The following is a 22877-nucleotide window of genomic DNA, read 5'->3' as shown; positions in this document are numbered from 1 at the left end:
CTCAGATTTGCTTAAAGAGCTCAAAGGAAGTTGAAGGGAAAGATATTTGTTGCTGTTGATTGTGTGATTTAGGTCAAAGTTGTACTTTAAAGCCATTAAAAGGAAATTTCTTATTTAAATGATGTTTGCATTGAGTAGAACTCTTAGAATGACAGTAGACTTTATGAAACAGTTTATTCGTATCTCTTTTCGTTCTTAAGATATTGAAGCTTTGTAATGACCGTTTTACACAACTAATGACGTTACATTAGCTGCATAATAACAAATTATATTATCACGAATATTTGCTGACCTGTTCTTTCAACTAGACTGAGTTCCTATTGTTGAAAAGTGTTAATGATATAAAATACTGCATAAGCACTTCCTCCAAAAGTTGTAGGAAGGATATTAGAGTACGACGTTTCGTCTAAAGGCTCTTTTCCACACATCGCAAAACGTACTTGCAAGCTCGCTGTGAGTGCCTGCGAGTTACTCGCAGCGAGATTACCATGACTTGCAGCATAGTTAAATTATTTGAAAAAAATTTGTTGTTCGCGCGTACAGACTCGCAAGCTCGCAGCGAGAGCTCTTTGCGATGAGTGGAAAAGAGCCTTAAGACGCCGTGAAGTTTTCGCGAGGGATCTGGGTCTAGGACGCCACCACGTCGTAAAGTATTTACGATTTAGCAAATCTTTTCAAGGACTTCGTCAAATGATAGTATGAAACAGGTTTCATCCATTTCGGCATTTTCCTGCTGGCCTGTTTTTTCTATCCTTTTAAACTATTTTTTTGATATTAAAAACATACTGCAGTATATTTATTTCAATAAAAACTATAAATAAAAGGAAAATCATCAACATACGGATTTTTGACTAAAATTGTTTTGACTCAAGGAAACCCCGAAATTAGAGCAGGCTCTCCAATGTTTATTTGTTTGTTTTTTACGCTTTAGGAAACATTGTGTTTGCAAAATCACTCTATTTCTAAATTTGCAGCGACTCATGTAATATGACGTCACTCGTTGTGTAAATAAACTGTTTTAGAAAGTCAACTGTGATTTTAAGAGCTCTCGTCAATGAAAATATTGTTTAGCAGCAAAATTTTCGTTTTATTGGCTCGCGATCTCTAAAGCTGTTCATTTCTTTTTGTTTATGATTCCTCCATTTCCTGTGGTTGATTCATGACCAATGGCATTGTTTTAAAGATATTTTAAATTTAAAATTACCGGCTGTATTTTATTTTGCCTATCCTTAAATCAGCTTGCCATATTGGACAGCACATAGAGGTCTCACTCACTTAGCATGATTTTTGTGGTGAACGCAACTTATAGAAAATTTCTTGCAAAATTGAAGCCGGTTGTAAGTCCGCCCAAGTCAAAGTTTGAGACCCACTTTTCTATAGATTTGTTTTACGGATTCGCTGGGTTTTTCAATATTTTGTTTTCCACTTTTTGATCCGACCAATTTTCTTATCACAATTATAGAAAGATGTGAAGAATATTTTGGACGAATTTTTTTCGTTATTTCGACTCCACGACGCTTTGAAACTTGATCGTTAACTCTGTATTTCGAATCGATTTTCTGTTAAGAATCATCCGCCTTAAATTTAGAATAAGCTTGTGCATTATCGAATTTGTTCATTCCAAGTTTCACAGCGTTGAAACCCAAACTTTCCGTCCAAAATTTTCTCCGCGCATTTCTATAGTTAGGATAAGAAAATTGGTCCGATCAGAAACACGGAAAAGACAAAATATTGCAAAAACTATGAATCTGTAATACAAATCTATAGAAAAGTGGGTCCTCAACTTTGACTCGGGAAAATTTACTTTCGGTTTCAATTTTTTGCGTTATCCAATCTATTTGAGATACGTGTTTTTTGTCACAAAAGTCGTTTGACTTCCGGTATCGCCGCCATAATGAAAGAAAGCCTTTGGGAAATTTCACTTAGAAATACTATTATATTGTTGTTAAAAATATAATTCTCAGCGTTAATATTGCATTGTTCATCAAGTATTTTTCAACAAACATCTAAGCACTTCGAAGAACCAAGAAGCATTGGACTTTTATTAAGTTATTCGATGTTAAAAAAATCGATTATGAATACGTCTAACAGATATTGTACATAAAAAGTTATACACCCAAGTTATCAATAGTATATAACACAAAAAAAGTAAAGAAAAAGTCTCGCATAAGGCATTATGCATTTCTAAATGTTAAAGCGCCATAGTATGAACAATAAATACGAAAAACCGATATTTCACTATAATTGTCGATATGATGCCACGTTGAACGAGACCTCTCAACATGGCGTCTTGGAGACAAAAATTTCAATGCTCTGACGAGAGTTTGTGATCTCTATTCTTTGCTATAAGTGATATAACAGTGGTTTATGTTAACCCCGTGAAATGTGTTACTCCTGGGGAAAATCTATTTGAAGATGAGCAAAAATATTGGCAGTGTTATTATGTATTGTAAATATATTGAATACAACCTACACTAAACAGTCTCAAGTTTATAAACTGCATATTAGTAAACAATCGACTCTATGGCATTTTCATAGTTCATGCGAAGTTTTTAGATTGTGTAGTTTTCAAACATTACTGCTTGAGAGAATTTAAACGTCATAAGACAAAAATAAAGAATCTTTTGCACATAGAAATTCTATAGTTTTAGATACCTTCGATGGTAAGAACATTGTTTATATCTACATCATCGTACGAATCTCCATTGAGTTTTATTTTCGCAAACGATTCAAACGATTACTATTTATGTTATTATATTATTATACTAACTTACTAAAGGAAGGAGTAGGTTGCTGGTAAAAGACATGGTTCTTTTGCCAATAATATATTGTAGGCGCTTTCTTCCAAGGTGAAACATATTTTACGGGATAACACTGTGACAGAGCAAGAGCTTATTTCTTAGAAATCGTTTTCATGGAATTTTTTGTATGAAAAACGCGAAAATTCAGAGCGTTAAAGATTTGAAATGATCATGTCTTACAGTTGCCATGTGAAACTCTCGAAATGTTTACGATTCACGAATAGCGTTTGTTTTTATTATATTTTTGTATTCTTAGCGTTCGTAAGATGTGTAGTTTTAAAATAAAATAACCTACCGCCAAGGCCGATCTTTTTCGAAAATATAGGCCATTCTTCGACCAATCTATGGCAATATAACAAATGCACAACATGTCTTCTCTATATCAGTAATTTTACGGCTGTTGATGTTTGCGTAGGTCTTCAAACTATAGATTGCTGTATAACACAGTTGGGGTTTGCATTAATTGAAAAATCAACATGGCGGAACAAGACGGCAAAAGCATTGTGAATTATATTACGAAAATTAGCTTTTTGCATGTCTTGCCAGTGTATTGTTTGTAAAGTTATCCAATCAAGTTCTATAAAAAAAGAAATATACTGCGATCACGCAATTTTACATGCATGTATATTTTAAATGAGAACAAGCAACATACAAAGTTAACAGTTTGTTAGACGACTGATAGTAAATCGTATTAAAGATCGCAAATACCATGGTGAATGGTAATAGTAATAAGTTAATAGTTCTTAAAAGAACTGTTTTAAGCACAGAACATTAACCCAATAGTTCTAAAAAAAATGTTATAAAACTAAACCACACGATGCATTTCGGCAGACTACTCCTCAAGTGTCAACGTCTGCTAAATAAAAAGTACGACAAAGTCTCTATTTTATTATACATATAGTAGCAAACAATAACATAGAGTACTCTCTTTTCTGCAGTGTGAGAAGATTTACCCTCATCCAAGATGCCTGGAATCAACATCCGTAATGAAGATCGAGAAAAAATCAACGCGAAGTATATTTGTACTCGCTGTAATCTCCTCCTTGTCAATCCAATGCAGACAATGTGTGGACATTTGTTTTGTCAATCTTGTATGAACATTATACTAGGGTAAGATAATTTTCTATCAAAACTGTCAACTGAAAAGGTGGTTTAAAGTTGTCGATTAAATGGATTATTTGCAATGTTGTATCTCATCCAATGTTGTATCGTGTGTTACAACCACAGGTACAGTATGAGCTGATGTGTGATCATATATCCTAAATTGCAATGTGGATTTACATGCCCCTATGTAGCTTCTCTTATCTAGGCGTCGTGATTTTTTATCTCTATGTGGTATCTTACATTTCATTTATACACGACGTATCCCGAAACTCTGACATCGATAATGTCAGCAGCGTTCATTTTTGCGTGTTATACTTCATTTAAACATGATAATTAGAACCTCCCAAAAAGATTTTAATATTCTAAATTTAAGTTCATCATATACCGAATATTGTCTGTTAGGTTTCTCAACATGATCTCTGTTTTAAATTTAACATTTTTCTACTTATTTCATGCTCTTTTAATCTGTAGAGATCCTGATCCAAAATGTCCTGAAGATCAAGAAAAATTGAGCCGAAATGATGTAGGTGAAAATATTCTAAAGTTTTAAAAGGAAACTTCCATACAGCTGTATCAATTGTTTATTAAGAAACTCCTGTACAAAGAGCTTCCATTCTCAACATCTTCATCTACCAATATGCAATTATTACACCAACCTTTGAACTTCTATGAAACTTATATACAGGTTTTCCCTGATACTTTTACGAAACGTGAGTTGAAAAGTATTCGTTTACATTGTCCTTCTGAACAGTGCAAATGGTTTGGCTCCTACGAAGAATTGGAAGTGAGTTGAGTTGATAAATTTATTAAAAAAGTTTGGTATTTTTACTTATTAAGTTTCTTTTGTGTCAGGGTCATTATCAAGTTTGTGAGCATGCGCTCATCAGCTGCGTACATAAGCAGTGTAACATACAATTACCTCGCTCTCTCCTTGGCGAACATTTGAAGAATGAATGTGAATATCGAAATGTAAAATGTGAATATTGTGGTAAAGATGTCCCGTATGCTTCACTTAAGGTATGCAGAATATTCTCAGGCGGATTAAAGGAAAATAGAATGGAGATATAGCCAAAAGTGCTAATCTGTGTTCATTACGATGTATTTATACCCGTTGGGTCATATTGTTGGACTTTTTTCCACAAAAAACAGGAGTAAAATAAATGAGCGCTTTCCTCCTGTTTCAATATTTATAAAATTGTAAGACTTTAAGCGTCATTATATTTTTGTCTATCATTTGTTACCAACCATCTTTCTATATTTCAAGACATTATACTGAATTTTACTTTCTAAGTTTTTGTTTGCTTCATTTAACACGTAGGATCACGAAGAAAATGTGTGTGAATATTATCCTGTGGTTTGTAAATATTGTAAGAAAAAGATACCAAGGAAAGATATTGAACAACATCAAAGTACAAACTGTGATGAAGTGCCGACTAAATGTGAATTTCAAGCTATTGGATGTAACTATGATAAAGTAAGAGAATATAAAGTGATTTATTATCTCATGTTAGCAATGAAATATTCAACTTTGAAACTGTTTCTAAACAAAATTTTCATCAAACACCCTTGACATGATTCTATATTTGTACTGTTGAATTACAAGTTAGCATACTTGATTTAATCATTTTATTATTGGTTGTAATAATTTTATTAGATTTAATTATGTTTAAATATTTACATTTAATTATATTTGTTTTGAAACAACGATTTATTGTAGCTAATTTGTAATTTTGTGTCAGGAATATGTTGGTATTATCTTTGTCTTTCTTTCCACAGACCATTAAACGAAGGGAGATCCGTCAACATATGAATGACAATTTAATTGATCATGTGAGCCTCCTGTTACGATATGTTATGGCATTTGTTACACAGTTAAGTAACTATGTACCACGTCCAGAGTTTACTACTGCTGTTCAAAACATGGGTGACCAAGTTACTGCTGTTCGTGCAAATCTTTCAGAGAAATTTGTTATGTTAGTGGGCAAACTTACAGGTCTAGAAAGGAGAATTGAGAATCTCGAGGCTCGTGGTGATAACGATAGTAATAATGCCAACTCGTCATTAGAAGTTTCTTCGATGCGTGATAAAATTCCAACTCTCGAACGACAAGTGAGAGAAAATTCCTCAACTTTACTACGATATCGTGAGCGCTTAGATCAAATTGATGAATCACTCGCGAGAAACACGGTGAAGATTACCGACCTTGAAGCGCAACGTGGCTCGCGTGCACTGGGGTCGAATCAAGCCATACACAGCTACAATGGTACGTTACTTTGGAAAATAGATAACTACAATAGAAAAGACAGGACGCCATTAATGGTATCAAAACAGCCTTGTACAGTGCACCATTCTACAGTTCTCAATATGGTTACAAGATGTGTGCTAAGATCTATATGAATGGTGATGGTTTTGGAAAGGGAACTCATTTATCTTTGTTTTTTGTTGTCATGAAAGGTAAAAGCATTTCAGTATTTTTAATTTCTACCGCCTTAAATTTGTCGGGGGCCTTGTGTTGCGGGTTACATTTCAATATTTTCTCGTCAAATGACTCTGAAGATGACTACCGCTAAGGTTGTCGAAACGTCAGTCAACAACAACAAAACAGTCTTTCTCAGGACTATACCAACCTGGACGATCTACATTTACAAACATGTAACGATACTCCCGGGTTCAAACCATTTAGTTTTTTACAATAGCTATGTAATAATCTAAGATTAAACAAGATGCCAACTCAGGCCATCGAACTATTCAAACAAGTACGAACGATTCAGACGATACCCAACATTATCACTAGTACGCAAACTTAACGGCACGATCTTCTCTATGAGAAAATCTAACATTATATCTGAACGTATTTACTATCGACTCAGATGTTCAGTACCACGACCACCCAGACTATACGGACTACCAAAACTTCACAAACCACAAATACCCATGCGACCAATTGTATCATTCTGTGGTTCGTCTACTTACGAACTCTCAAAGTCCTTGACGGACATACCGCAACCACTTACAAGCAAATCAAAACACAAGCTACAATCTACTGAAACTTTCATTAAAAAACTGAGCACTATACAAATACAGGACAACTATATACTAGTGTTTTTGATGTGAAATCACTGTTCACCAGTATGCCACTTAATCTGGCACTCACTTGTACAAAAACCCTCATTACAAACACCACGTACGTACTGCCATTACCGACAGAAGACATTATGGAGCTACTGTAGCTCTGCCTCACCTAGACTTACTTCCAGTACAAATACGGCTAACCGGACGTTTACTCCTCATTTGACTCTGAAAATGAATACCATTAAGGTTGTCGAAACGTCAGTCAACAACAACAAAAACAGTCCTTCTCAGGACCATACCAACCTGGACGATCTACATTTACAAACATGTAACGACACTTCCGGGTTCAAACCATTTACTTTATTACGATCATTTGGACGACAGAGCGAACAACTTGCTAACGACTATGTACGTTTTGCAAGCAACGTCAGACGCAGACGCCAACAACTCTGGTTCAACCACCGCTGCAAGGATTTTGGTCTCATTCCGGCAGGACTTAGAATTAAGTCCCCGTTGAACACACAAGAGGCTATTCAGATTGTCAAATCCACCAGCAGACGACTGATACGAGCACGGATTAGCGACTGTCACAGACGAATCAACTATTACATCAAGCAACAAGAACAAAGACTGAACAAACTGAAGGAACTCATACCAACGACAGTAAGTGATACTTTACTTTCTACGATACAAACTATTGCAGAGAAACGAGCAAACAAGACAGAAACACAACACCAAATCAAACAACAACAAAAAGTTGAACGTTTAAAACGCACTAAAACACGTACAAGACATAAACATGACGATAACTGCGTGAGGAATATTTCTTCCCGCTCATTAGACGAAACTGAAACACGACTACTATCTTACGGACTAAAATATTGCATAACACCTAGACGAATCCCGACTGAGACGATAGTCTCAAGTGTCGAAGCTGTCCTAGCGTATCAAAGAGACTTGTTAGAGACAACTATAGACGAGATCAGAAGCAGGGTAGCCTCCGCTTTTTAATCGTCTTCTATACGTGACAAAAACTTGACTAAGGACGAACAACAAGCACGCAAACGACTAAAACACGACAACAACATCGTCATTTTACCAGCAGTCAAAGGACGTGTGACTGTGGTCATGGACAGGAATGATTTCTTCGACAAATTGGGCAACCTTGTTAACGACAGACAAACGTACGAACAACTCAAAGGAGACCCAACACCATCACTAGTACGCAAACTTAACAGCAAGATCTTCTCTATGAGAAAATCTAACATTATATCTGAACGTATTTACTGTCGACTTAGATGTTCAGTACCCTGACTACCCACACAGTACGGACTACTACAACTTCACAAATCACAAATACCCATGCGACCAATTGTATCATTCTGTGGTTCGCCTACTTACGAACTCTCAAAGTCCTTGACTGACATACTACAACCACTTACAAGCAAATCAAAACACAAGCTACAATCTACTGAAACTTTGATTAAAAACTGAGCACTATACAAATACAGGACAACTATATACTAGTGTTTTTTGATGTGAAATCACTGTTCACCAGTATGCCACTTAATCTGGCACTCACTTGTAAAAAAAACCTCATTACAAACAGCACGGACGTACTACCATTACCGATAGAAAACATTATGGAGCTACTGGAGCTCTGCCTCACCTAGACTTACTTCCAGTACAAATACGGTTAACCGGACGTTTACTCCTCATTTGACTCTGAAAATGAATACCATTAAGGTTGTCGAAACGTCAGTCAACAACAACAAAAACAGTCCTTCTCAGGACTATACCAACCTGGACGATCTACATTTACAAACATGTAACGACACCTCCGGGTTCAAACCATTTACTTTATTACGATCATTTGGACGACAGAGCGAACAACTTGCTAACGACTACATACGTTTTGCAAGCGACGTCAGACGCATACGCCAACAACTCTGGTTCAACTACCGCTGCAAGGATTTTGGTCTCGTTCCGGCAGGACTTAGTATTAAGTCCTCATACGAAGTAAAAGTAAACCATATTCAAGAAAATAATAGCTTTAGTCGCAAATGCTTGCTGTGTGAGACTTTTGAACATTGGATCGATCAGTGTGAAAGATTTCTGGAGATGAATCAAAAGAACGCTTCAATCTAGCTCAAGAAAAGCGATGTTTTTTCGTCTGTTTAAAACCAGCTGGTAGAAGTCGTAATGCCTCCACTTGCTCTCGCAGGCGCCAATGCAGTGAAATGGTAAATGGAAGTCAACGCAAGTTCTTTCACCACCCATTGTTACACACCAACCAATACACTTCTCAGGTATAATCTGTCACAACAAATGGCGAAACAATGTTGCCATCAATTCTTGCAGAAATAATCGGCTCTGGCAATAGAAAAGAACAAGGAAACTTGTTACTTGATAGTGGATCTCAAATAAGTCTCATATGTCGGTCACTTGCAGAAGAAATTGCTCTGAAAGGGATAGCTGTGACAATAACAATGGCGAAAGTTGGTGGAGGGGAAGAAGAAATTGCAACAAAAGCATACAGGTTTCCCGTTCAGTCTTTAGAAAATCATTCTACTCACATGATAACTGCCGTTGGTTTACCATACATCGATAATGACATGGAAAATGTCAAGCTGGAAAGTATAGAACTCAGGTTTGGTCTTGATAGAGGAAAGATCAGAAGAAAAAATGGGCCTGTCGATCTTTTGGTAGGAATAGACCACCAAAAGCTGCATACTGGGAACGAACGTAATTGGCAAGCTGATCGCAAGAAAATCACCATTGTGATGGGTTGTGTATTATTTGTTTTAATATTTTTTTATTATTCCTAGGTGATTACGATGCACTACAATCATGGCCTTTCCAAAAGAAGATCACAATGATGTTAATGGATCAAGGAAATGGCGATCACATGATTGATGCTTTTCATTCAGATCCTCAAAGCTCCTCATTTCAGCGACCAAGGTCTGATATGAATATCGCTTCTGGATCACCACTCTTTATGCCATTGGAAAGTTTAAATAATCGTCAGTACATCAAAGATGATACATTGTTTATAAAAATGATCGTCGACTGAGTTTACAGCTACTGGAAATGATATCTCATACAAAAATACTTTTCAAGAGGAAGCTATATTTCATGAAAAATGCTTTTGAAGTGAAAGTTCGAAGTATGAGAGTAGATTCAGACTTTCTTCCAAAAAGTTCGAAAGACCAATGCAATCACGTTCGTGTGTTATTTATTTATTGAACAACAAATGCTTAATTTTGCTTCTTTAATTTTGTTTAATTTTTGAAAGTATAAACTCGTTTAAAAAGAGTGGGGCTTTATTCTTGAGGTGTTTGAGATGGTTTGGAAAAAAATTGGGATTATATTTTTTCGGCTAACATCACTTCTATGTCTAAATCTAAAAAAAGAATAAGGATTTTACGCTCATTTAAGTTGATATTGTTTAAAATCAGCTTTTTTTGATAGATGACTTGGATTGATAAATGATTTACAGAGTTAAATCTTTACCACCATACGCTGAAATGTGTACAAATTTACATAGTTTAAGGATATAACTTGATTAAAAGTTGTGTATAATCATATTTAGACGTGTGATACATAAAACTAGATAAATTTTGGTGTAAGATATATATTTCTTGACTTACTAAATATACCCATTAGTTGTGTTACTGAGAGAAAAATTAAAACTATGCATATTCCGTAGTCCAAAATCAGTTTCAATTTAGGCAGCAGATGGTTTAGCCTGTGAATGGGATCATCTTGAAAAAGTAGGCTTGTCGGATGATTGTACAAAATGTTCAAGTCATAACTTCTACGAGCATCTTGATAGTTTACACTCAGGAAAACAATTTGCACTCCTCGTTTCTTGACTTCGAAGTAAAGTAATAATCAAACACTTGAATAGGTTCCTGCAGAAAACAGGACATGCGTCTTGGGTGATGGGACGAATTCAAGTCTTATAAAAGGTTAAAAACTTCTTTGCAGCTATCGTGCCTCGTTTTAATCGCTTCAAAAAAATACAGCCTTTCTTAAAAATTACGATGTACGAAAGGCTTTCATAAATAATTCCATTTATGATTACTGGAAATGTTCAAACCTAGCAATGCTAGTCACAACTAGTATAGGTTTGTCAAGCAGAAGTAGATAAGCGTTTGATTTGAGTTGAGTGAACGACGTGTCATTTTTCACAAGATGTTTCAATAACTATATATCAATTGAAGTTTTGAACTGAGTTCATGTCGAGGTTTCTTACATGTACGCACGTACCTATTTATTCAAAGTTCACGTAAGTGCGCAGTAATCATGATATATTTGCCACGTCATATGCCGTTGCCAGATACAAACTTCTCTAGGAGAGTGCTCTTCCTGAAAAATTTTAAATTAATGGTCCCTCGATAGAGATTTGACGTGCTTTTTGGGTTGAATTCTCCATAATTTGCTGAAAATAGACCGTATTCCCTGGACGATTTTCGTTCAGTTTTGTTGCCCGCTCTCCGGCACTACTTTTATTTTATGATATCCTTTTCCGACGAACTTTTGCATCGCGATAAGAAGAACGAAAACATCTGCATATTTAGATTGCTCATTTAAACTATATTGTGGTCAGGGACTATTTCCTTGTCGGAGGATGAAATAGATGCTGAATTTGAGAAAGCAAATGCTTGGCGCCTTCAAACTTTTAGTTGGTGTAAGTGTGGACATTGTACTTTGTCGAAAAAGGCAATCGAGTGTTTATGTTTCCATGAAAAAGCGCTTGAATACGATGAGTATCTAGGCCAAACAGAAACTCAAGTAGAGTATTGCTTGACAACACACCAAGAATTTAGGGACAACATGCTGTCAGAAAGTGTGTGTGAAAGATAGACGTGTGTGCTTTCACGGAGGCACAGAATATATACTATACAGAAGTTCCACTCTTGAGTTAACTTGTCGCTAATTTTTTATGCGCATGCTCCAATTCCGCCATCTTCCTGGCCAGTCATTAGGGACCTTAAGATTTCACGACGCGCGTTACAACGACGCGAGTTTGGCACGCATGGCCAGGTGCGAATGCGTCCGCGTGTCATTGTAAGTTAAGTCATTAAGATTGGATTTCCTTAACGACGCGAACTTGTGAGTTTACTACCTATACTTTCAAAAAAATGGCCTCCTTCAAAAAAACAAAAAATGCTATAGCTGTTGCGTATGACGCCGCTTTGATAAACGAAGAAGAATTTGCGCTTTTGTATGATATTTCGCGTTCAAAGAACAATTTAGAAATATATAGTGGCCAAAATTGATATATCAGTACCGTTATTACAAAGTAAGACAAATTTCAAAGCCACTGGATGTTAATTTAGCTAAACAATTAATTTAAATCACGATGAATTTAGTGGTGTGCTTGATGAGCAATCACTTGATGCTGATGAAAACTGTTCTGCCATTTTCTTGCCTTGCTAAAAGCAAAAATGTAAACATATTTTACTCACAGATAAATATCAACACATCAATCACATACCAGACTCCACAGACAATTGTAACAGGTGAATTAAAAGCTGAAATACTTACTTTAAAACTTTTTTGTGAAAAATTCCACACTCGATGTAGGACGACGTGGGATTAAGCAAAAACGCCGCGTTGTAGAAGCACGACAAAACTCAACGACGCACGCACATGCGCATTGGTTTAAAATTCATTTCCGCTCGCGTTGTAGATGAGCGCGTCGTTAAATCTTAAGGTCACTAATAGCTGGCAGCAGAGCCCTCTATAGTATAAGAGTTGGGACAAACGGTCTGGGGCGAGCGCAGAGCCGCCATTTTGGTTCCTACTTGCAAAGTGAAACTATAATAATACTATTGGAAATTGGGTTTATATGCAAAAGAAGAAAGCAATTTAAGCTTATTCCATGGTAGTATCAAATATATTAGGAATAATTGCAAGCTCTTTGCGTTTTTTTAACGATTTGCGGCAGACCTGATTTAATTTCATTGGTTTGAGCTTCGTTTGCGGTTTACTAGTTCGTGATTCAAATTGATCGTGACCCATTGTAAGAAGTATTTTTCGTAAGTGAACGTGTTTTCTCGGCTTATGTTCCGACTCTGTAACAAGTTTTCAAGATCTTTAAGCTTGGTGGCAAGCGGCAATGTTATCCTGGCATCAGTGTTATCAAATACTTGGACAAGACTTTGTTCGAAACTTTGAATCATAGTAATCATGCAGATTTGGTCAGGAGAGATTTGTGTTCAAGATTTGTAACAATTTAATGGTAGTGAGTGATTTATGCCCCCAATTTAATCCAAGCATGATATTTTTATTCTGAAAGATCACAAAATTTTCTTGCTCAGCAGAAAATGACAGACTTTTTACTTTTAGTTATTGAAATATGCAATGATTTGACCAAGATGCATTTGACCTTAAACGTTTTATTCCTGTATATGAAGTTATTTCGCCTTTATCACTTTATAAAGTATTAAAGTTTATTTCTAATAAAGTTTGTTAGGGATTCTGCTGAAAATTTTGGTGAAGCATTTCTTTAAAATGAATATATTATTTCTATAATATGACTGTTGAAGAACAGTCTGTTTGCTATAAATGCTACTGTTTGTAGTCTTTATACAGCATATGAGTCTGATCCAATCTTTAATTTAGCAAAGAGTTAAATTTATTGGTTGAGGAATGACAAAACTTCTATATGTGTTTAATGATCAAACAGGGTGTGTTGGAGGAGCTCAGCCCGTTTGTTCAAATTCTATGCCTTGTATTGCCAGTGAAATATATATATCAAAAAGCTAGCAGCACCTAAATATATATCAGAAAGCCGGCAATATTTTAATATATATGAGAAAGGCAGCAACAGTTGTAATATACATTAAAAAGCCCAAATAGCTGAAATTATGGAGATATGCCTCTGTGATCTTATAAACCAAAACCTACAATTAAAATATCATCAACAAGTCTAGAAGAGAAGTAATGTTCTACTTTGAGCTACAGAAGTAGGGTACATTTGTACAATTCAATAAAAATATATTGTACTCAGCTGTTTCATTGAATATCCTAATTATAATTACTTCATTTTTAAATGATGAACTAAAAATACAAAATACAACATGGAAAATCATAAGAGTTTCTGTGATTTGGTGTAGTTGTTTTAGTATGGAAGTGGCTGAGAATTGAGAGGTTTGTAGATTGACCAATTTCAGAACATAATGAGAAATCATCTTCGATTAAAAAACAAGCTTTGGAGTAAGAAAACTATTGAAACTGCATCAGCACGAACTTTGCAATGTTATTTGGCCCAAAAATGTTTCTCTACTTGAGTCAGTTAATTGAACCTTATATCAAAAGCAGTTCAGCACAACAATCACCATATGCAATCAAATTTCGTAAGTTCGACGTAAAGGTATTTCTTTCATTTTTTTCGTAATCCTCGATTTATGCGATATGTAATGACATTTAGTAGCCTTCAACAATCAGTTATTACACACTTATCCATAAAAAAACGCAATATTATCTCAAAATACTGTATTACTAGCAGCAATTGCTGTATAAACACAAGCTAAAATTTCAAAACTAGGAACCAAAATGGCGGAAATTAATCAGGTGATCAATATTGCCCAATCAACGTAAGCTAAACGGATAACAATAGATGTCCCAACTCTTATACTATAGAGGGCTCTGGCTGGCAGCGGTATATAAAACTATATGGTAAGATGCGAAGTGAAGACTGGAAAACGTCGATTTTTTTCAATTGAGGTTGTTCAATCTGATGCGTAATTTATAAAATAGCAAAGGCAAGGTATGTTTTAACTTTTCTGGAAGGTTTAAGGAATCTCAGTCGTACTTTATGCCGACTCATCGTCATCGCATGTTCGATTTGGTCAAACGATCACACTATGAATCTTTATGACACCATACGACTGAACTTTGATGATTGAACTACAGAACATTTATTTGGTGTTTCAGGATATTTTTCTGTGTTATTTAAGAAGAAAACATCCAGGAATATCTGCCAATTTAAAGCTGCACTGTTTAAACGATACCATTAAGACCAATATATTACTATAAATTGTATATAGTTATAGTTTTATTGAACATGTAATTAACATTTTATCAGTGGTTAGGTAGATAAATATACGATATATTAATCTTGTAAATGATCATATACCATTATAATGTATCTGAGAAATAGTGAATTGCATAAGAGCATACACACTGGCTGAACTGAAGTTTTGTATTGTTGTTTAAATTTTGGTCAATTACAAAGACAGACATGAGCTAATTGAATGATAAGATAATTTATTACTTACCTTTGGTATACAAATAAATCTTAGTTGGACTAAAAAATAACTTTGACCATGACAAATGGCATCTATGCTGTGTGTTGTAGCAATAGTTGGTAGTTGAGTAATGTATTCTTGCAGTAAATCTCATAGACCAAATTTCCACTATTTATTTTATTTTAATAGAATCCTTCTGCTGTAGTTTTTTACTAGAAATAAATATAAACTGTATGGTGGAACTGTCCTGAGAATTAAAAGCAATGATCTTTAATTTTGTGAATTGTCTTGAAAACCTATGCTCATATTTTATTTTCCTCGTAAACTCAAACAATGCTCAACATTGCTGAATTGATGATTGTATATGCTTTATCTGTAATAGTAGTTTGTTCCTACAGTTTGTTCCTAAATATGATAATTCAAAGTGGAAGTGGTAAATGGAAAACACAATTTACAAGTACTTCTTGCAAACTTTACATAACATCAGCTGTGGATTCAAACATTAATTAATGTCTGTTACATGATAGCAACTACTATCATGTAATATCATTATTATATCATATTATAATTTCATATATTACTGCACAATTCTTCATATTATAATTTCATATATTACGGCACAATTCTGCAAAGCTGACTCAAGCATTCCTGTTTTGATTTCTCCATCTAAAACACAAAACTGATGATGTTGAGACAAGGGATTACAAGGAAAAGGAGGTTGGTGACAATTTAATGAAAGAGAATCCAATTGCTTATGTAGCTGGATACTTACTCCAGAAATATTTTGAAAAGCACAAGTGTTCCATATGTGAGTCAGTTATGGTCACAGACCAACTTGATGATAGCAGAAATCTGCTTTGCTACTTCAAGGCATATGAGTCAGACAAGAGCTTTGGCGGTCTCCTTGCACCAAAAGTAGCATTTCATGAATATATAAACAAAATTGAAGACATATTTGTCACAGAATTCTCCACTTATACAAAAAGTGTAGGTATTATGAAAAAGATTCTTCAGCAGCTACAAAAAGCTCCAATCCCATTTGAACAGTGCTCGCATTTTTCAATTGATTATCTCCTCAAACTCTTTCTAAGAATGAGGATTTACTATGCCATCAAGTTTGCGAATCGTGATCTATCAGCCGCCAAGTTCAAAAAAAATAAAAAGTACGTAAAAGTGACTCACCTTTAGAAGGAAAATAAATGAACCCGCATACACCTCGGATGAATCAAATGAAAGTGACCGTCAAGATTAAACGCTCAATACATTATGATGCAGGTCATCTGAACTTCTAAACTGCATCAAAGTGCCAAACCACTGTAAGTAAAAAATTCCAAGAGATTTCAAACTTAATGTCATTAACGAGGCAAAATAAGAAAAATTCTATTGACTGCAGTTTACAAAGCTGAGGAGCGGTCACAGTCACAGAACGAAATGTAAGATTTCGAGCTTTACAACACGTTTAATTACATTGTAAAAAAAGAAAGACATAGAATATACCTCAAATTTTGTCAAACTCTCGCTAGGAACAAATCTACGACCATATTGAAGAGATACAGGCAAATATTTGTACTTCTCTTTACAGTCCTTATATTGTTTATCAGAAATTGACTGGCTAGGAAGATGGCGGCCGAGATGCGCGAAGCAGCATGCGCGGCCCCAAAAACATCAAAGGTTCCGACAAGAGTGGAACTTCTGTATAGTAGGGAGTTTTAGCAAGAGTACGACTACGAGAACGAGTACGAAATTTGACCGTGTAAGAGAATGGCACGAGGAAGTTTGTTGTCGTTGTCGCTTCGTCAAAATTTAGTTTTAGCTATAAACAACATAACGAGCCTTTTTATTGTGAAAAACACCGACGTTTGCGAAGCAGCTACGGCTCTATTTGTCAATAATGATATCAACGAATCGATAATACTGGTTTTGCGAGAATATAGGACTCTTTAGACTGAAAAATCTTCACTATTTTAAGTTTTATGTACGATATATTTGTACTATTTTATTGTTTGTTTACTTTTCACTTTGCGTACGAAATACATGAAAGTTTTGCAGGTCATATTTTCCTTTTTAATGTACATCTGCGCTCAAAAAGGGTTCTAAATTAAAGCCTGGATGCTCGAAAATAGTACTGTAAACTAATTTCTTACAAAATGAAGAAATATACCTACTTTCTTTGCTTAAAAAGACATCGTAGTCGCGACTACGAATTTTTTACAAAACATCGTACTCAGATTGATGACGGCTACGTGGTTTTGTTGTCGCAACAATGTTTTCGCGCCAAAATGACGTAAATCGTACTCGTAGTCGTACTCGTAGGCTCTGCTAAAACTCCCTAGTATATATTCTGTGACGGAGGGGTTAAGCCCCTCCTTCCCCCCCCCTTGTCAACGTTACTATAAACATAAGACGTATTTCACTTGTCATGATTTTCCACTAAGTTCTAGATTAGTGACTTCACGAGAGGAACTGCTGTTATTTGTGTTGACGTTTTGCCATTCTTAGCGATAGTTATCCTAAAAGTCAAAAGTGAAGAGAAAATTGAGATAAATATCAAGTTTTCAGTGTTGCAACGTTTTGTTTATACGATATGATAATGTAGGCACGTTAACGGAAATGTGTGGCTGTGAAATGAAGATGACTACCGCTCTGACTAACGTCATTCAAAATCAACACCTTCTCAAGACTGAATGATATGCGTCTACAAACATGTAAACATACTGTCATGTTCAAACCATTTACTTTTAAAAACGTAATGAAATTTGCACAAACAACAAAGAATGCAAGAAAGTAATTTAATGAGTCATAAACGTCAAATTGTGAGTCAGCCCACGCCATCGTCAGAGTTACGTACATAGATTGTTCTTATTTTCCCAATTGACGTAAGTTTTTTGTATGTTATGAAAGCATAAAATGTTTCGAACATTATTACACTGCTTCATTATTATAGTTACTGTGATAGATTTCAAGATACGTCGCTTGAATTAATTTCGAAGTTTTGGACTTGTGAGTGGTAAGTGAAAAATATTGGCAATTTATATACATTCATACGAGTACATACGAGTATGTACGAGTGACATACGAGTACATACGAGTACATACGAGTGACATACGACTCTATACTGGTCATTAATGAGAAATAACACAATTGTACTTCAATAATACATTGATATTTGCGTTCACTTTTCCTTGTATTTGTCTGGACTCTGGGGCAACCATTTGATGGATTTAAATGCTGAAAAGGTATTTACTTTCAAACTACATTCATTTGTATGTTTCAGTTGAATTTGTTATACGTATTTTGTCGATGCGATTTGCCAGTATTTGAGCGCTTTTTGACACACTATATTTATGAAAGCGATAAAATATACAACGTATAAATAATGCCTTGAAAACGAGCTATATGAAATAAATGTATCTTATATATATTTGAATTAAATGAGAGTTGCACTGCGTTACGTATATGTGTCATATTATGCGTACAATTTCTGATTACTTTTACTTTTTTCAAAGTTCTAGCTGATGTAATTCAGTCTTTGAACTGTAAAATCAGTATCTTAAAGACTTAAATAAATTATTTATAAATTTTAAAAAAGAGACTAGATGTGAGCTAATGTGCAATCTGATTGATTCCTTACTAAACTACCTCATATTTCTTTGGTAGAATAAATAAAATGAATGCAACATTTGAGGAGCAAGTCCACATCAATTAATTATATTACAAGTACATCTAATTCTTATTTTTGTCCAAGATTTTTAACTTGTTAATATATTAATATAAGATTACAAATAGTGTACACGTGCGCTAAAAGTTCTCAGAATAACTGCTCAATATTTTTGTACAGAAGTTTACTTTATGGAAACTCCAGAGCAAGACTACTGTTGTTGATACATTTAAACCGTTTAATAGATTAAGACATTGTGCACAACAGACAATAAATTCAACTGAAACATACAAATGAATGTTAAATACTTTTTCAGCATTTAAATCTATCAGATGGTTGCCCTAGAGTCCAGACAAATACAAGGAAAAGTTAATGCAAATATCAATGTATTATTGAAGAAATTGTGCTATTTCTCGTTTGTGACAAGTATATAGTCATATGTCACTCGTATGTACTGGTATGTACTCATATGTCAGATGTATGTACTTGTATGTATTTGCATGTCAGTTGTATGTACTTGTATGTCACTCAAATGTACTCATATGTACTTGTATGTACTTGTATGTACTCGTATGTCACTCATATGTACTCGTATGTACTTGTATGTACTTGTGTGGTGTTTTAGTCACGATCAATAAATGAGTGGTTTTGTAGAATATGCGCCTTGTTGCAACATGAATGTTATTTACTAATCTTCGTTGGCGTTTCTCCCCTCTCAGCCTATGTCTTCTACTGATAACGCCAACCTCTACTTAGGGGCTGTTCACATGAGCCCAGTAGCCAAGATTCGGCGAAGCGTTAAATCATTTTTGCAAATGGAAAAGATTAAATACTCTTATGTCAGCAATTTCTCTATGCTCTGACTTTGCAAATTCACAAAAACTTTAAAATAGAAACAAATATTTTAGCCTGATTTGAAAGTTACCACTAAAATGACTTATGACGGTTAAGAATAGGTTGTAAGTTTTGCGTTTAACATTTTTACTCCTTTCAATGACTCAAATCATTTCACGCCGTGCTGAATCCCTGTTGCCGGTTTGATGTGAACAGCCCTAAGATAATTCTGAATATCACGCTTGACATTATCCAATAATTATTTATTATCAGAAATGAAAAATGAAATATAAATTTCTCACATAAGATTTGCAGTTTTAGCAGACCAAAAGTTGTCGAACTTTGTGTTTTTATACTTAAATAATGTTGCTTTAGCTAGTTTCACTGAAACTGGAAAAAGATATAAAGTATTTCAATATGCCAGGAATTAAAATCCGTGATGAAGATCGGCAAAAAATCAACGCGAAGTATATTTGTACTTACTGTCATCACCTTCTTGTCGATCCAATGCAGACCTCGTGTGGACACTTGTTTTGTCAATCTTGTTTGGATAACTTAATTAGGTAAGGTAGTTGTTTATCAAAACTGTCTACCAGAAGTGGTAATTTTTGAGAATTTTTGGATAGAATGCATTACTATCATTATTCCACATAGCAGAATATCGTTTCTTATCCTTATCCCAATGTTTATTTCTTAGTAGTATTGCGTCCCACTGCGAGCACAACCATTTACTATATTAATGATCACATGTATGACATTTCTTACCTTTATAGAACATTGTGAACAATGACCTCTTACAGGATAACTTTTCTTTTCTTTTCCCCGATCAACACCAAAATAGACCAGATTGATATACTTCTGTTCTTACGTCTATAGCTTTGCTACCTTTTCACTCCAGATGTCTACTTTTCTCCTTTGCATCATGTCCATCACATCTCCTACCACATTCACAGAATTCAAAGTCCCTACTTTTAGTCCTAAGCTCATATCTTTATTCTTATCATTCTGTCTACGTACCTATCTTTTTCCGCTCTTTCTTCGACCCTTTTCTCCTTGGTGTAATGTAGCAATACAATATAAAACCTTTTGCAATAGTTACACCTCTGGTTTCACTAACCATATGTGATATTTTTCATCTCGATCATTTATCCAATATTCAATTGTGCTTTTGTGTCTTATTATATTCATCCATCTAGAAATTTCATGTCATCATGTTTTTCAATTTTTTCCTGTTAGCAATATGAAGTATTATTGATGATGTAATGTTACACTATAATATTATTGCATGAAGTATTTATGTTATCTTAGCACATGTTATGTTATACGGGAAGCCATGAATTATTTTTTTCTATCAATTACATTTCTATTCTATGTATTCCTGATTTCTGATTGTAATGAATCACTCAAATATCAACAGGTTATGGGCCCAGGACGTAGAAGGTCATTATTTGAGTGAAAAGTCATTGCAATAAAATATATAGTCGAAATTTAAGCATGGCTATGTCGGATATGTCGAATGCGTTAAGGTTCGCGAAACTGAACGGCAGTAATTACCGCTCATGGGTTTTCAACATGAAGCTGTATTTGGAAAGTCTGGATCTTTTCGAGCATGCGGAGGGAACAGCTGAATTTCCAAATGAGGATGCTAGTGCTGAAACGCGAAGGAAGTTTAACTCGGCTGCGAAGAAAGCGTGGACGTACATCTGTTTGGCCATCGAGCCCGAGCAACAGATCCACGTGCGAGATACGAAAACTGCCAAGGAGGCATGGGATGCAATTAGAAATCAATTCGCACGAGAATCACTTCTTCAGAAGGTGAGACTACGCCAACAGTATTATTCCTGTAAATACCATATTGGAGATAGTGTGCTTGAACACATCAGCCATCTCAAATCGCTGCATGAGCAACTCAAGGAAATGGGAGTCAGCGTGGATGACAAAGAATTAGCTATGACGCTGTTAGCTAGCTTACCTGAGCAATACAAACCATTAATAACAGCCTTAGATGCCATGGGAGAAACAGAGATCTCTTTTGAAAAAGTAAAGAACTTAATTCTGAATGATGTGGACCGTACTAATGATTTGAAGAATACTAAGGAAGATGCATATTCTGCTCATAGAGGAAATTTTATTCGTGGTAGGAATCGTGGTGATAAAAATAATAAAAGGAAGAACGATGGAAGCAACAGAAAACCTTTTCAAGGAAAATGTCACAATTGTCAAGAGAAAGGACACTATGCTCGTGACTGTCCAAACAAGAAAACTAAGAATGGTGCAAACAGAAACACTCAAGCGCATTGTGCCGAAGGACAAGATGACGAAGTGCATGAGGATGAAGCCTTGATAAGCAATGGATCTGAACTTATTGGAAGATCAGATTGGATCATAGATTCTGGTGCTACCCAGCATATGTCATATGAAAGAGAAGCACTGACGGATTATGTGACATTCAAGCAACTCTCGGTGGTGAATCTAGGTGATAATAGATCAATCTTGGCATATGGAAAAGGTACCTATCATTTGAAAGCAATACTTGATGATCACGTTCAGAACATATCATTACGCAACGTATTGTACTTACCAGAATTGGACAAGAATCTACTATCAGTCTATACCATGATAAAACTTGGAGCTACTGTTATGTTTGAAGGTAACAAGTGTAAGATATCTCGTAATTCCAAACTTCTAGCTGTTGGGGACATACATGGAAAATTGTACAAATTAAGGATTGGACATGAACATGTGAACATTGCAAAGGACGCATCAAATTCAAGCTTGCATTTATGGCACTGCAGATTTGGGCACTTGGGAATGAACAATGTTCGTAAATTGTTAAATGGAGATTTGGTTAAAGGAATGAGTGATGTAAATGAAAATATCTCATTCTGCGAGGGATGTATGATGGGGAAACAACATCGGTGTTCTTATCCGAAAGATGACCATTACCGTGCCAACCAACCGTTTGAGCTTGTACACAGTGATGTGTGTGGTCCCATGTCTGTAAACTCTTTTGGTGGATCGCGCTACTACATCACATTCATCGACGACTATTCAAGGTATACGTACATCTACTTCATAAAGAAGAAAAGCGAAGTTTTAGAGAAATTCAAGGAATTTCATAGTCATGTTCGCAACATTACTGGCAA

The 22877-nt window shown here is 35.2% G+C and overlaps 1 protein-coding gene and 4 long non-coding RNA genes across 6 annotated transcripts; 2 read left to right on the top strand and 3 right to left on the bottom strand.

Annotated features, from left to right (window-relative positions):
• Positions 1–2007: 2007 nt before the first annotated feature.
• Positions 2008–3264, bottom strand: LOC124448205. The gene is made up of 2 exons (XR_006948972.1): positions 3097–3264; positions 2008–2343 (listed from the first exon to the last, which is right to left on the bottom strand). It is a non-coding gene; the product is annotated as an uncharacterized LOC124448205 (long non-coding RNA).
• Positions 3265–3743: 479 nt separating this feature from the next.
• LOC124448194 (TNF receptor-associated factor 3-like) lies at positions 3744–10685 on the top strand. The gene is given in 8 exon segments (XM_046999203.1): positions 3744–3911; positions 4377–4428; positions 4591–4689; positions 4758–4922; positions 5224–5379; positions 5682–6198; positions 6201–6359; positions 9806–10685. Coding segments are annotated over 8 exon segments (1539 nt in total). The 5' UTR covers positions 3744–3765; the 3' UTR covers positions 10051–10685.
• A 1511-nt stretch (positions 10686–12196) lies between these two features.
• On the bottom strand, positions 12197–12674 carry LOC124448213. The gene is made up of 2 exons (XR_006948980.1): positions 12531–12674; positions 12197–12418 (listed from the first exon to the last, which is right to left on the bottom strand). It is a non-coding gene; the product is annotated as an uncharacterized LOC124448213 (long non-coding RNA).
• Positions 12675–14645: 1971 nt separating this feature from the next.
• Positions 14646–15182, top strand: LOC124448210. The gene is made up of 2 exons (XR_006948977.1): positions 14646–14757; positions 14925–15182. It is a non-coding gene; the product is annotated as an uncharacterized LOC124448210 (long non-coding RNA).
• Positions 15183–15400: 218 nt separating this feature from the next.
• On the bottom strand, positions 15401–16923 carry LOC124448201. Of its 2 annotated transcripts, XR_006948967.1 has the most exons (4): positions 16736–16923; positions 16421–16552; positions 16011–16141; positions 15401–15904 (listed from the first exon to the last, which is right to left on the bottom strand). It is a non-coding gene; the product is annotated as an uncharacterized LOC124448201 (long non-coding RNA). The 2 variants fall into 2 exon arrangements; XR_006948966.1 differs by lacking the exons at positions 16421–16552; positions 16736–16923 and having other exon boundaries at positions 16011–16414.
• Between the last annotated feature and the right edge of the window lie 5954 nt (positions 16924–22877).

Source organism: Xenia sp. Carnegie-2017, unplaced genomic scaffold (assembly GCF_021976095.1).
Source record: "Xenia sp. Carnegie-2017 unplaced genomic scaffold, XeniaSp_v1 HiC_scaffold_23, whole genome shotgun sequence".
NCBI lineage: Eukaryota > Metazoa > Cnidaria > Anthozoa > Malacalcyonacea > Xeniidae > Xenia > Xenia sp. Carnegie-2017.
The sequence above is the reverse complement of the archived record's forward strand: the minus strand, read 5'-3'. Positions and strand labels throughout refer to the sequence as shown.